The following is a 16,293-nucleotide window of genomic DNA, read 5'->3' as shown; positions in this document are numbered from 1 at the left end:
AAAAATCTAGTTTGGATTATCTACCTTTCATTAGGATGATTCAGGATAATTACAAAGAGTTTGCTTGTTTATTTATTGCTTTTTTAGGGCCACACCCATGGCACATGCAAGTTCCCAGGTTAGAGGTCAAATCAGAGCTGAAGCTGCTGGCCTTCAACACAGCCACAGCAATGCAAAATCCGAGCCACGGCAACACTGGATCCTTAACCCACTGAGCGAGACCAAGGATCAAACCAGCATCCTCATTGATACTAGATGTGTTCATTACCACTGAGCCCAGTGGGAACTCCCAAGAATGGTATATTTACTTTAGTCAGAGTTTATAATACTCTAAATGAAAATGGGTCTATTTTCTCAAGTTATTTGATGAAAAGAAATCCATTGGTACAAAACTAAAATTATGTAATTACACATTTATTTATAAAATAACAAAAGATTTAGGAATAGATTGGTTTATTGTACTGTGAAAATGGTCTTGATACATGTGTGAAACATTATATACTTTGAGGACAGCATTCAGAACTGTTAAGACAAAAGACAACTATAATTTTAAAATCAATCTTGATTTAAGGGAAAGGCTATAAATTATTGGCTGGAATGCATTCAGCATGAACTCAGATTCTATATAACATAAAGCATGAAAGAATACAAAAGATGTTGGAGTCCAGTAAGCCCATACCTAAATCTTAACTGTAAAGCTGCAAGAACTTGTTTATTCTTATATACTAGTTTTCTTCTGAGACAAGTTGATTTTATCTCCAAGACTTAAGGCCATTCCCTGTAAGAAAGAATGAAGATATTTATAATTATTATTACATAATAATATATTTATATTATGTTTATATTTATACCGGTAGGTTATTCTATTTTAACCAAGCCCCCATTCAATGACACCACATCAACCATGAAACCAAGGATATACAAAATAGACTCACCATAACATTACTGTATTAAGTACTTTTAGTGCTATATTTACAAAGTCACTAGATTTGCAGCTTGGATTTTGAAAATCTCTGAAGAATCCATTTCACAAACACCCCACAGGAATTAATCTGATTTTAAGCAAGTAAATCAGAACAAAAGGCCCTCAAAGTGGGCCATTTTAATGAAGGAAAATTATACTTCTATTCAAGGATATTATTATTATAAATATATATGCTTCCAATGCACAAAACACTAGTACGATACCACATACAGAAATAAGAGAGACATAAATTCTTTTTCTTTTTATCTAGTTAAGAGAGCATCTCAAATAAAGAAGTGTTACCTGACTCTTTGCACGAATTCTTATGTGGCCAGTAACAGGGGCCTCTGGTCCCTGCTGAATTGGCTTTTCGATGCTGACATTAGCAAGTGCATCTTCTCCAAAGATGGAACGAGCATAGAGGTTGGCTGCCATAAAGCCACAATAACCAGAAAGTGCCTGGAAGAAATTTGTGATAAATTAAACACTCTACTAGAGAACTACACATAAGCATAACCAAACAGCATAGGTAAATGATCACTTAAAACAGGACTTAATCATGTGCTGGTAGTTACATGACTATGAATTTGTCAGAACTCACAGAACTATATTATGTAAAAAGTATGAGCTTTACTGTTTCTATATTATACCTAAATAATTTTAAGTATACTGATTTTAAAGAAGTAGCATTTATCCTCATGTGTATTTACATATTTGTTGTTTAAAGTTTTATGACTGCCTCCCATACCAGACCTTAAGCTTCATGAAGGAAGATACTCTTTTTATTTTGTTCATTACTGTATATCCAGCAGCTCATAGATAGAGTACCGGACGTACAGTATTTGTTGGACTCAGTATTTGCTGAATAGACCAATATATGAACTAAAACCTACTTGTCTTCTGGGGGGCATTCTTTTACTGATTAAAGCAATATTAAAACACTAGCAGAAATTTTATAAAGAAAAATTCCTTAGGGCCTCAGCTTCATTATTTGGTCTTTGTTTACAGTCTTTTTTCATACACAAACAGTAGAAAATCAAAGTATATCAACAATTCCACACTTGAGCAGATATATTCTGACTCACAAACAGAGCCAACAGAAGAGGTCATGCACATTTCCTAATCCAGTATCATACACTATTTTGTAATAAGCCTTTACCTAAAAGGGAGAAGACTGAAAAGTTCCCTGGTGGCTCAGTGGGCTAGGATCCATCATTGTCATTGCTGTGGCTCAGGTCACTACTGTGGTGTGGGTTTGATCCCTGGCCTGAGAACCTCTGCATGCCACAGGTGTGGCCAAAAATATAAAACAGAAAAAAAAAAAGAAAAACAAAACCATTCTGACTATTCAATTGGGTCACTGTACTACTGTTCCTACTCCAGTAGAAAGCAGTAAGCAGATCCATACATTCTATGAATGGAATGACACTGCTTTTCTCAAGCTAAACAAAAACAAAATACATTAGGGGAAATACAACAAAGCCAAGAATCTACCATATTAGTCTCCACCAAGTTTAAGACAAATCTTACCTTCTCTGGAGTGAGGCATTTCATGTTGGTTGACTTTAATATGTGCTGTAAGTAGTCATTCAAATCAATTATATTTGTGTTAACTGTCACCTGTACAAAGGGAGAGAGAGAAAAATGTCAAGATGATTATAATTCCTATGGTGATAAAGTTGTGAGTTTCCTATCTTGGGGATGAGAAAACAATCTCTTGTATGTCATATCAGAGCCTACTTTCCCTTCCAAGAATTTAAGGGGAAAGGGTGGGCAACAAAAAGTAAATGACATCTACAAAATCCAACAAACTGTAGGTTGGTATCAAAACTTCCAGATACAGATAACTTCATAAAAGATCAACATACTGGTGTTTCCACTGTGGCTCAGCAGTAATGAACCCGACTAGTATCCGTGAGGATGTGGGTTTGATCCCTGGCCTCGCTCAGTGGGTTAAGGATCTGGCATTGCTGTGAGCTGTGGTGTAGGTGGCAGATTCGGCTTGGATCCTGTGTTGCTGTGGCTGTGGCAGATGCTAGCAGCTGCAGCTCCGATTTGACCCCTAGAGCCTGGGAACTTCCATATGCCATGCGCATGGCTCTAAACACACACACACACACACACACACACAAGACCACATGCTGTATATAAAATATTTCTAATAAAAATCAAGGTTCAAAGTAACAAACTTCCCTAGCAGGCCACTGTCTTTGCAAAGCTTCTTTTGGACACTGGATTCGATGATAAGTTACTAATCATACATACAAGGGAAAAGAATATAGTTTGTAACATCCTGAACAATCAGATTCATTCTGGAACTACTACTCTCATCATTTTACAACAGTAACTTACCAAACCACTTGCTTGATTTTCCGTTAAGGCTAATTTCTATGAACAGATACTGAAAGACTGTGAGCTTTTCATACGTGACACTTTTCAGTGGGATTAACTGTATCAGAGAATCCCTCAACACTAGCTAAAAAAGATAGATAAGGAATTCAAGGAAATCTCTCAAGGACTAACTTTGTTTTCCCACTCAAATTCGGCCCACATCTGACGGAATTCGGCATCAGTGCAAGTTGCAGGCTGGATATAGTCCATGATGTCAATGTGAATATCACTGAGGACCACACAATTTCTGTCGCTTGCTGCTCCAGAGACATCATAAACTGCAATATACATACACAGAAAGATCCTCAATCACCAAAGGCAAAGTTTAATTTAAAGTTTCTGATATTTCCAAATAATAACTATGATATTAGCAAATAGTTTTGCTTATTATATACCGGGCTCTATTCTAAATGTTTGACAAATTATTACCTGTTTAATACTCTCATCAATCCTGTGTTATAGCATTATTATTTTCCATCTTACAGAGAAACAAAAAGAAGTTGCTCAAGGTCATAAAACTGGTAAGTGGTGGAGGTCAGGATTCAAATTCAGTGAGTACTTACATAGAGGCTGCAGTGTGCTAGGCATGGCAGAGGAATACACAAGTAGTAGTGTTCCCATAGTAGGAGTTTAACTTTTTGGATGAATTATTGCTAAGCCATAGTACTTAATGATAGAAGATTATTTGCTTCTGTAACTGTTTCTTCCACAGTAGAAACTCATAATCTGAATGGAGCCTACCTTTCCTCCTTCAATCTTCTTTTGACATTCCCCCACCTTATCTACTTCTAGAGAAAACTGAAGTCACCCAGATTAAGCTCCTTTAATTTTCAGCCCCATAACTAAAAACAAATGTATCCTTCTCTCAATCAACTCTCACCTTGTTACCTCCTGTATCAGAGAAGTGCTGCCTCTTCTCTTCAAGGCTGCTGCCATCTGTGATGCCTGCTTTGGTGAAGGACCTCCCTCCATAAATCATTACCTCTTTCACTCTTATGTCTTAACCTTCATATTCACTATTGACTTTTTTTTTTTTATAGTTTATAAACATGGTCAAGGTTCTCTCATCATAAAAAAAAAAAATTCTTCCCTCATCCTTGACTTCTCTTCTGGCTACTGTCCTCTCTCATTCTCACCAAAATCAAGGTCCTACATTCAGGGTAGTGTACACTCACTGTCTTCATTTCTCCATCTCCTATGTAGTCTTGAACCCACCACCTTTGCCTAAGACATACCACAAGAAATGTTTTATTCACTGACTGATAAATCCAAAGGACTCTTCTTTTAGATCTTTCACAGCTTCAGATACTTCTTGAAGATTTTTCCTTACTTCTCTAACCAAACTTCCTTTGCAGACCTCTTCTCTGACCAGCTTTAATATTGCTCTGAATACAAACTCTGAATAGCTTTTAATATTGCTGTTCTCTTGGATTCATTCTTTGATTCTCCCCTCTTCCCACTTGGGGTGACTTGTTCCATTTCTATGGTCTCTACACAAATATTCATCTCTACTTCAGACCTCTTGGTCAAGTTCCAGACTCATCTCAAACTCCCCTACAATATCTCAAGACACTTTATTATTCAACCTACTCAAGTTTAACTTATTATCTCTCTCAAATTTGTCCTTCTCTCCTATATTCTGTTTTAGTGATTAACAAACAGGAAACCTACACATTCCTACACATTCAAACAGGAAACCTGAGGGTTGCTCTAGCTGCTCTTGCTTCAATCAGTAACCATGTCTTGGACACTCTATCTCCTTAACATCTATTTTTTTTTGCCTTTTCTAGGGCCGCTCCCTCAGCATATGGAGGTTCCCAGGCTAGGGGGTCTAATCGGAGCTGTAGCCACTGGCCTATGCCAGAGACACAGCAACATGGGATCTGAGCCACGTATGCAACCTACACCACAGTTCATGGCAACGCCGGATCCTTAACACTCAGGGATCGAGCCCGCAACATCATGGTTCCTAGTCGGATTCGTTAACCACTGAGCCATGACAGGAACTCCTCCTTAACATCTATTATATTCAGCCCTTCCCTCCATTCCAACCACTTCTGTGTTGCTTTAAACTCTGTCATCTCTCACCCATGCTACTGCAAGTCTACTAGTTAATCTTCCTGCCTCTTCCAATCAGTTTTCTTTAGTGCTGTCACAGCACTAAAGAAAACTGATTGCGTACCTCACTCACTTACAATTCCTCAATGGCACCCCTCTATACCCAGGATAAAGTCCAAAATCCTTAGCATGACAAGTATAACATAGCTGCCATTAAGATTCCTAACCTCATTCTTTTCTACCAGCACCTTTCAGTTCCCTCTAAATTCCAGGTATGTCAAACTATTTGCATTTATTCCAACTGAATCCCTGTCTATCTGGAGACCACTTTGTAATCTTTCAAAAGCCTTCAGCTCCCCTACAAAGCCTCTTCTTACCTTTCCCTCCAACTCCCCACCTCTTTGAGAGTGCTGACCAAATCTCTTCATAGACTTCCACTTCACCAAGCACAGGCTGTTTTCTCAGCACTTGCATCTATCTATTTCACATATCAGTCTTCCCTTACTCGACTATAAGCTATCTGAGGACAAAGAGCTTTTGTTCCTCACCATGGCAGCCCCATATCTACTGCAGAAATTGCTTGGAAAAAAAAAAAAAAAAAAAAAAAGCTTACTGACCAAACACCTTTGTATAAGCTAGTTTCCAGGTGGTCTGGCAACAAATGCATATACAAAGTTTTAGATTCAGCTCAAATGTTATCCTTTGATAACATACCCGTCTCCTTTATAAAGCCTTCTGTACTATTAGCATTTTCCCTCCATGATCCCAAAGCATAGTATATAAACTAACCTTTACCACACTGTACTGTAATTATATATTTGCTTATTTATCTCCTCCTTTTGCTCAACAGCTTCTTGAGGACAGTGACCCTATCTGGTTCATTTCTGTACATTCAGAACATGGTACAACACTTAGTACATAGCAAGTGCCTCATAAATGAATCAGTGAATGAACAGATTCAAGACGATTCAGGACCTGTCCTCGAGAAATGTCCCAAGGCCACTCATTACAGAAATTCTTTAATAAAAACATTCGACCACCACATGCTATAAAACAATTCCTTACCTATATTACCAAAGATTATCCCATTTTCTGTTGATGCTACTTTGACATTCGCTTTAATATTTGCAAAATCATGAGGAGCAAGAGTCAAAGGAGATGGCTTTTCCACAAGTTTCAGATCTCCTGAAAAAAATTTAGACATGAATAAAAAGACACATATATTAACCCCTCAAATCCTAAAACCTTAAAATGTATGCAGCTCAACAGTTTCTAGCAAAACAAGGAACAAGAGAAGAGTTATGACTCAAAGATAAGGACAAAAGAAAGAAATCATTTAACAGTATTATTTACATCAATACGCACATTTTCTTTTAAAAGGTAATAGGCTTCTCAGGATAATTCCATATTTAATTCAAGTGTGTGTTGGGGGGAGAGTGTTTTGGGCACACCATTTTATTTCAATGAATGAATACAAACTTCTTAAAAAGCTTAAGTCTTAAACTATACACTCCACTACAAAGAAGGATAAAACAAGCTGAAGAAAGGCTTTTATATTCTTAGAAACATGGTTCTTCATATACGCCTCAAGCTATGCTGAGAAAGACAAGGCAGAATTATGTTTTCCCTTGATTCCTCAAAGTCCCTTAATTCTTGCTGAAGCCATATGGAAGAGAGAGTTTGACTGATGTGTTTTTATTAAGAAGGAAAAATAAAAAAACAACTCATGTTGCTAAATGTGATAATGATGTATTATTACTTTGCCACACATGGTATGTATTAGTTATGGACTCAGAAAAGATCCAGTTCTATACCAAGCAAGCAAAAATTTAACTGAGCTTCTTGGTAAATTTGTATCTTAAATAGCTCTTATCTAGAAAAACTGACATTTGCTAGATCAAAAATACTAAGTAAACCTATCTAAAAGTATCAAGAATATAAACATAAAAATGTCGGTATCACAGAGGTTCAGAAAACTGGAGGTTGGAGTTCCCGTCGTGGCGCAGTGGTTAACGAATCCAACTGGGAACCATGAGGTTGCGGGTTCGCTCCCTGCCCTTACTCAGTGGGTTGATGATCCGGCGTTGCCGTGAGCTGTGGTGTAGGTCGCAGACGCGGCTCGGATCCCGCGTTGCTGTGGCTCTGGCGTGGGCCAGCGGCTACAGCTACGATTAGACCCCTAGCCTGGGAACCTCCATATGCCGCAGGAAGTGGCCCTAGAAAAAGGGCAAAAAAAAAGACAAAACAAACAAACAAACAAACAAACAAAGAAAACTGGAGGTTAAAGGAGACTAAATAGTAAATATAAAACTAGGCCTTGAGGCGTTCCCACTGTGGCTCAGCTGTAACAAACCTGACTAGTATCCATGAGGACATGGGTTTGATCCCTGGTCTCACTCAGTGGGTTAAGGATCCGACGTTGCCAAGAGCTGTGGTGTAGGTCGCAGACGTGGCTCAGATCTGATGTTGCCGTGGCTGTAGTGTAGGCTGGCAGCTACAGCTCTGATTCAACCCCTAGCCTGGAAACTTCCATCTGCCACAGGTGCAGCCCTAAAAAGACAAAAAAATAAAACTAAGCCTCGATTCAAAATGTCACAAAGGGCTCAATAAAATCCTTATGCTAAAACTTCTGTACTACTCTTCATAATCTATTATAAAAAGATTTACTATGTAGCAATAGCTTTACGGTAAGTTCCCTCACCCAGAGTAGCTAACTCTAACGTGCAGTTCTGCAAGGTATCACTGGTTTGGTTCACAACAAGTACATCCAGGACGATATCATACTGGTTGACGTGAACATAAGCCTCTGCATATACAGGGTCTGAGAAACCTGTCAATTGAGTGACCTGTCAAATGAAAATAAAGATAATCAAATGACTGAGACAATTTAACCAAACATATCCTAGCCAAATGACTGTGTTAAAGAAGTCCTACAGTTTTTATAGTTCAGTACTATAAAGACGTTAAATATGCTTAGCAAATGCATTAAACATTATCCCAACTTAGGAACTGAATAGATTTGCATTTATTTTCAGTTAAATCCCTCAGCATCTAAGCTCAGAAGCTGCTATCCAAACTTAGAGACTAAATAGATCGCGAACTAAATAATTACAACCAAGAAATGCTTGTGATTCCACAAAGATAAATTTGTAGATGTTCCCCAACCAAAAAAAAAATTTTTTTTAAACATCCAAAGTACAGCATTTAAAAAATGTAAATGTGTCACCAAGAATACAAACAACAATCAAAAATAATTGATAACTGGACTGCATCAATATTACAAAACTTTTGTGCATCAAAGGACACTATTAACAGAGTGAAAAGGCAACCCACAGAATGGGAGAAAATGTTTGCAAGTCATATATTGATAAGGAACTTGTATCCAGAATATACAAATAATTTCTAAAACCAAACACAAAGAAAACAAACAACTAGATTTAAAAATGAGCAAAGGACTTGAATAGACATTTCTCCAAGGAAGATCTATAAACGGCCAGTAAGCACACAAAAAGTGTCCAGCACCACTGATCATTAGGGAAATGCAAATCAAAACCACCATAAGATATCACTTCATATCCATAGGATGGTTACTATAAAAAAAATAAAATAAAAATAAAAAATAAGTGGTGGCAAGGATGTGGAGAAATCAGACATTATGCCCTTAAGTATGGAATGTTATAAAGTGTAGCTGTAAAACAGCATAGTGGTTCCTCAAAAATTTGAAGCAGGATCACTATATGATCCAGCATTCCACTTCTGGATTTAACCTAAAAGAAATGAAAGCAAGCTTGGAAGGGATATTTGTACATCCACATTCATGGCAGCATTATTCACAAAAGCCAAAGGTAGGAGCAACTCAAGTGTCTATCAACAGATGAATGGAGAGACAAAGTGCAGTCTATATTCACAATGCAGTATTACTTAGCCTTAAAAGGGAAAGAAATTGACACATGCTACGAAATGGATGAAACTTGAAGACAGTAGGCTAAGTGAACTAAGCCAGTCATAAAAGGACAATATGATTCTACTAATATAAGGTGCTGGAACAGTCAAATTCACTGGGATAAAAAGTAGAATGTGACTGCCAAAGGCTGAAGGAAGAGGGGATAGGGAATTATTGTTTAATGGGCATAGAGATTCCCAAGATGAAAAAAGTTTAGGGGGGAGTTCCTGTCGTGGCTCAGTGGTTAACGAATCCAACTAGGAACCATGAAGTTGCAGGTTTGATCCCTGGCCTCACTCAGTGGGTTAAGGATCCAGCATTGCTGTGAGCTGTGGTGTAGGTCACAGATGTGGCTCAGATCCCACCTTGCTGTGGCTCTGGTGTAGGCCAGCAGCTACAGCTCCGATTAGACCCCTATCCTGGGAACCTCCATATGCTGAGGGAGCTGCCCTAGAAAAGGCAAAAAGACAAAAAAAAAAAAAAAAAAAAAAAAGTTCAGGGGATAGATGGTGTTAATGGTTACACAATATTGTGAAGGTACTTCATGCCACAGAATTGAATGCTTAAAAACAGTTAAGAGGGTAAATTTGCTGTTGTATAAATTTTACAATTAAAAAAATATTTAAAATTTTACTCACAATTTTAAGGGAAAAACATGTTCAAGTAGTTTCAATTCTGCCACCTAATCTAATCTTGGACCAAAAAATGAATTTGAGAGTGTTTATTTAACAGAGGAAGGGTTAAACTAGATCACTGATTTGTAAATTTAACATTTGAAGAGTAGAATCATTTTCCGAATAAAATCCTATTTGAAATTCAATACATTAAGAATATGAAAGTGGAGTTGCCCTATTTAAAGTAGCAGGGGACAGGAGTACCTGAGGGCAGGTATGGGGAGGCTATTCACAACAGCCAGTTATAGATGATGATGAAGTGCCCTAACCTTTAAAAGCTTTAGTTAACCTCCAAGGATCCCTCAGAAATGTGTTTTAGTCTATGCTAATTCCACACACAATTGGAACAAGTTATAAAATCATCTACTGAATTTATAGTACTGTCATATAATGAGGTACTTTATCAGGTTCCAAGTTTCAATTCAGGTTTAACGAACCCATCAATTACAGTGACTTTACAAAAACTGATGCTCTACCACCAGTTAGTTATTTTTAAGAAATAGCAGGACCAACAACTTCCTGATTACTATTTTCTTAAGTAGCCAATTTAAATAACTTACCAGTGTATACGACATTTTGTTACCTTGTTAAGTTTAGATGCTAGGGGATCTGCTGCCTCTTTCCTCTGTGTATTACCCATTGCTGCCAGCAAACTCAGCTGAAATTGATCTTCCTTGCAGTTCATTTCATTCTTAGCAGTTAGTTGCATGAAGGAAATGGGGTCATCAGGCTGTACTGTCACATTCCTCTTTTCAGATTCTTTCTGTATCCGAAAAAAAAAAATATACCATCTCTCTTTAATATAGGAAAAAAAAGATAGCTTTCCGTAGGCCTTCAATAGGGACAGCCCTCACACATGAGGACTGAAAAATCAACAATTAACAAAAACCCACAAAACACTTTTACAGCTTTATTATATATACCTTACCTTTTGGGATAATTTCTCTTCTTCAAGTTTAGCAGACAACATGTGGGAAAGAGACTGTCTGCACTCCTTATTGAAAATGTCATTCATTAAAGGTGAACATTCAGATAAGACTTTGAGGCACAGGGAAATTCGATCTACATCATCATCCGTAATTGGCTTCTTAGGAAGAGAGGATTTTCCCAAATGCAGGATAGTGGCCATGAGCAACATTGCCTCAGCAACAAAAGACTAGATAAAGGAGAGAAATGGCTTATTTATTGTCAGACTTCTCCAACTGCAATACAATCACTTTATTATCACTCACAATCCAAGGAACAAACTAATTTTCACCTCAACTGAATAAGATTTCAAATATTTTAGATTTTACCTATTTGTTTTGCACTCTTCTCCTTCCTAACTACCAACCTCTAAAACCTTCACTAACCCTCAACTGATAAATAGCAATGGTTTTTAAACTATTTTCTCTTGCTCTAACCCACTCACTTCACAAGCCAATGCTATCTTTTAAGAATTCCAACCATGGAGGAGTTCCCATCATGGCTCAGCAGTTAACGAATCTGACTAGCATCCATGAGGATGAGGTTCGATCCCTGGCTTTGCTCAGTGGGTTAAGGATCCAGCGTTGCCTTGAGCTGTGGTGTAGGCTGCAGATTGGGCTCGGATCTGGTGTTGCTGTGGCTGTGGTGCAGGCCAGCAGCTACAGCTCTGATTAGACCCCTAGTCTGAGAATCTCCATATGCCACAGGTGTGTCCCTAAAAACAGCAAAAAAAAAAAAAAAAAAAAAAAAAAAAAAAAAAAAAAAAAATCCAACCACGGAAAGTTAAAAAAATTATACACTTCTACTAACAGTTAATATTCTGCCATAATTTCTTTTTCTTTTTTTTTTTTTTTTTTTTGTCTTTTTGTCTTTTTATCTTTGTTGTTGTTGTTGTTGTTGTTGCTATTTCTTGGGCCGCTCCCGCGGCATATGGAGGTTCCCAGGCTAGGGGTCGAATCGGAGCTGTAACCACCGGCCTACGCCAGAGCCACAGCAACGTGGGATCCGAGCCGCATCTGCAACCTACACCACAGCTCACAGCAACGCCGGATCGTTAACCCACTGAACAAGGGCAGGGAGCGAACCCGCAACCTCATGGTTCCTAGTCGGATTCGTTAACCACTGTGCCACGACGGGAACTCCCATAATTTCTTTTTTCTATATATGTACATTTTTTTGGTTTGACATATGAAAGAAATTCTACCTCATAATTACTTTAGCATCCATCTCAAAAATCAGGACTGTTTCCTTTATAATCACAATATCATTATCTCACCTGAGAAATGTAATAATCCCAAGATATATCATGCTCCAAATTCAACTAAATCTTTCTAACTGCCATAAAACGTTTTTGTTTGTTTGCTTGTTTTTTAAATCCAGGATCAGCTTCATGAATTTTATTTGGCTATACTTCTCTCTAGTTCTTTTTTTTTTGGTCTTTTTGCCTTTTCTAGGGGTGCTTCCTGCAGCTCATGGAGGTTCCCAGGCTAGGGGTCTAATCAGATCTGTAGCCGCTGCCAGAGTCACAGCAACATGGGATCCAAGGTGTGTCTTCGACCTACACCACAGCTCAAGGCAACGCCCGGTCCTTAACCCACTGAGCAAGGCCAGCGATTGAGCCCGCAATCCATGGTTCCTATTCGGATTTGTTAACCACTGTGCCATGACAGGAACTCCATCTCTAGTTTCTTTTAATCTACATCAGTCCCTCTGCTTTTCTGTATTTTTTTCCATCACAATGATTTTTTTTTAAAGAGCCCAGGCCAGTTGTTCTAAAGAATATCCTCTACTTTTAGTTAGAATACCAGATAGGTGTTGTTTTGCATATCTTACTGTACTGCATTAGAAGGTACATAATATGTCAGGTCGTCCCATTACTGGTGACACAAAGTGTGATCACCTGGATCACAATCCCTACTATGCACCAATCATTTCACTCCACATGCAAACACCTTCACTGGATTACCTACAGCCTCCACGGTGAAGTCCACATCACTTAGTCTGCTATTCGAGGTCTTCCACCAGTGAATTCAACTTACTCTTTCAGTTTCATGTAGCATTATCCTGAAACATGCTCTATGTCCTTGTCAAATTGTCTCTGGCTAAGTATTGATCAACATACATACATGAAAAAACTACTAGAAGGCTGGCAAAGAACTACAGAATAAGTATAATAATCCTTTGAGCCTGGATACTGTCTCTAGGTGAAGAAAGAGAAGGGGACAGAAAAGAGTAGCTGAAGAAATAATGGGCAAAGATTTCCCAAATTTGATGAAAACTATAAACGCACATATCTAAGAAGCTTAATGAACTGCAAGCAAAGGAAAGATGAAGAAAACCACACCAAAGCATATCCTAATCAAGTTACTGAAAGCTAAAATTATAATAATAAGAAAATTCAAAACCAGCCAGAAGAAAATAGGACACTTTCCACAGAGGCACAACAGCTACCATCTTTATAATAAGTCAAGTCAGAAGACAATGAAGCAGCATCTTTATAACACTAAAAAAAAAAAAAAAAAAAAAAAAAAATCGTCAACCTAGAATGCTATACCTGCAAAGACAGCTTTCTAAAATGAAGGAATTATAAGGTCTTTTTCAGACAAACAAAAACCAAAAGAATTAAGAAGAAAATTAACAAGAAAAGTTAAAGCAAATTCTTTAGGCAAAAAGAATATCTATGAAACCAGAGAGAAACTCAGATCTACATAAAGAAAAAGAGTGTCAGAAAATGCATATATGAAGGAGAGCCAGTATGGTAATAAACAACTAAGCTTCCTGAACCATATATGCTACCAGAAACCTGGCTCTCTTATCGGCAAATGCTCTCCCAACTTAGAGAACTGAGACAGAAAATGTTGGAGATTTTTTAAAAGTATAATTAAAAGAACAGACAAGAACTGAATAAATAAATAATGGCCCACAGAGTTACAAGTAAATTACTGTCCATTAAATCAAAATAAATTGATAAATATACCTTGTAATTTACCTGATGCTCTAAATCTCACTTATGGCTCTATATGTATGTAAATTAAAAAAAAAATCCGAAGTTCCCGTCGTGGCGCAGTGGTTAACGAATCCGACTAGGAACCATGAGGTTGCGGGTTCGGTCCCTGCCCTTGCTCAGTGGGTTAAGGATCCGGCGTTGCCGTGAGCTGTGGTGTAGGTTGCAGACGCGGCTCGGATCCTGTGTTGCTGTGGCTCTGGCGTAGGCTAGTGGCTACAGCTCCGATTCAACCCCTAGCCTGGGAACCTCCATATGCCGCAGGAGCAGCCCAAGAAATAGCAACAACAAAAAAGACAAAAAAAAAAAAAGAAAAGAAATCCTTTGAAAGTCCCTAATCTAAAATGAAAATGTCTAATTTTTTTTTTTTTTTTTTTTTTTTTAATTTTACAAGTGGCTGCATCTGTGGCACATGGAAGTTCTTGAGCCAGGGGTCGAGCCATAGCCACTGAAGAAGCAACGGCCAAGTAGTTATGCTGCAAGCCACACAGGAAGTCCTGGAAAATGTCTAATTATATGGAAGTTTGACTAAATGAAAGAATCTAATGGACCATCTCACAGCTATTAAACATTGCAATTAGATAGTTCCTGTTGTGGCTCAGAGGTTAACAAACCGGACTAATATCCATGAGGATGTGGGTTCCATCCCTGGCCTTGCTCAGTGGGCTGGGGATCTGGCGTTGCTGTGAGCTGTGGTGCAGGTCGAAGACATGGCTTGGATCCCACATTGCTGTGGCTGTGGTGTAGGCCAGCAGCTACAGCTCCAACTAGACCCCTAGCCTGGGAACCTCCATATGCTGTGGGAGCAGCTCAAGAAATGGCAAAAAGACAAAAAAAAAAAAAAAAAAAAAAAGAAAGAAAAAGAAAACTGACTACAATGGACAAATGGATAAACAAAAATAGCAGAATATTACAGTCTTGAAAAGGAAAGAAATTCTGACAATGCTACCATATGAATGAACCTTAAAAACACTATGCTAAGTGAAATAAGCTTGTTGCTAAAGGACGAATATTTTATGATTCCACTTATATAAATTATGTTGCAGAATAGGCAAATTTAGAGCAGAAAAGTAGAATGGTGGTGCAGAAACCAGGGGAGGGAGTATAGGGAGATACTGTTTCCTGGGTACAGTTTCATATTAGGATGATGAAAAAGTTCTGGAGAAGGACAGTGGTAATGGCTGCATTGTACTTAATGATCCTGAATTGTACACTTAAAAGTGGTTAAAAATGGTAAATTTTATGTTATATCTATTTTACCATGAAGAAAAATATGGGGGAAAAAAAGGATCCAGGAAGGTACTCTCAACTTCTTACAACTCCCTAAGTATGTCCATCTGGACACTAGCTAAATAGGAAATGGGGAAAAAATGGTGCAATATATAAAAAAGGTAATGAACTATTTAAAGCAAAAATAATAATGCATCACAGGGCTGATAACACGACATGCGGAAATAAGATATAGGACAACAGCACAAAGGATGGTAGTAGGGGTTGGATGGAATGAAAATAGATTTCTATAAATGAGTATAATCAGAATGGTCAGAAGCTATAGTGAAGGTATGAAATACAGAAATGGGAATACATTTAAGGGGCATTTCTGGTAATAAAACAATGACTGACAAGATGAAGATGCTAGAGAGAGAGGCATTTCCTTCACTGGGCCTTGACTAATCACAGCAAACAGAAATAACTTCATAAGCCCTTGTATTCTTCCACTGAACTAATCACATGCTATTGTTATTACATTACTTTGTCAATTTTACAATCATCATATTATATATATATATATATATTACATTATATTACTATGTCCATTTCCCCCATTAAACCATAAGCTCTTTCATGACGGGAACCCAGTATTCACTTTTGAGTCCCTCACAGTTCAATGGATGCAGCAGGTACTCAATATTCATTTATTGGATAAATGCAGAATAAATGAACTTACATTTTGCTTTTTCTTCTCCTGAACCAAAGCTACATAGCGCAAGGCAATCTTGGTCAGAGTTGTGGCAAGTGAGGCAGCAACAAAGAAATCTCCATCCAGAAGGAATCCTCTTAGAGGAGGTCTGCAAAATCATCAAGGAAAATGAAACCCACCAGCTCCTTAAGCAGGATGCAGCTTTTGCATGAACGACTCAAGTAAGCATATTTGATACTCTCACTGCCACATTTCAGTGATAAGGACCTCAATTAGTTCCCACCTTAGCTCTCAGAATAAAAAAAGAAAAAAAAATATATGGCGTTCAAACTTCTCTTCAAATGATGAAAGAGCTAACTGAATAGAGAAAGA

The 16,293-nt window shown here is 37.9% G+C and overlaps 1 protein-coding gene across 1 annotated transcript in view; it reads right to left on the bottom strand.

Moving 5' to 3' along the window:
- Positions 437-16,293, bottom strand: part of COPB1 (coatomer protein complex subunit beta 1) — a 37,992-nt gene continuing 22,135 nt past the window's right edge. The window contains 9 exon segments of the mRNA NM_001172366.1: positions 437-778; positions 1,268-1,423; positions 2,495-2,584; positions 3,488-3,633; positions 6,479-6,598; positions 8,115-8,259; positions 10,614-10,793; positions 10,959-11,186; positions 15,949-16,069. Of these exon segments, the coding sequence (NP_001165837.1) occupies positions 719-778; positions 1,268-1,423; positions 2,495-2,584; positions 3,488-3,633; positions 6,479-6,598; positions 8,115-8,259; positions 10,614-10,793; positions 10,959-11,186; positions 15,949-16,069 (1,246 nt within the window). The 3' untranslated portion in view covers positions 437-718.

The sequence above is a fragment of the Sus scrofa genome, chromosome 2 (assembly GCF_000003025.6).
Source record: "Sus scrofa isolate TJ Tabasco breed Duroc chromosome 2, Sscrofa11.1, whole genome shotgun sequence".
Classification (NCBI taxonomy): domain Eukaryota; kingdom Metazoa; phylum Chordata; class Mammalia; order Artiodactyla; family Suidae; genus Sus; species Sus scrofa.
The sequence above is the reverse complement of the archived record's forward strand: the minus strand, read 5'-3'. Positions and strand labels throughout refer to the sequence as shown.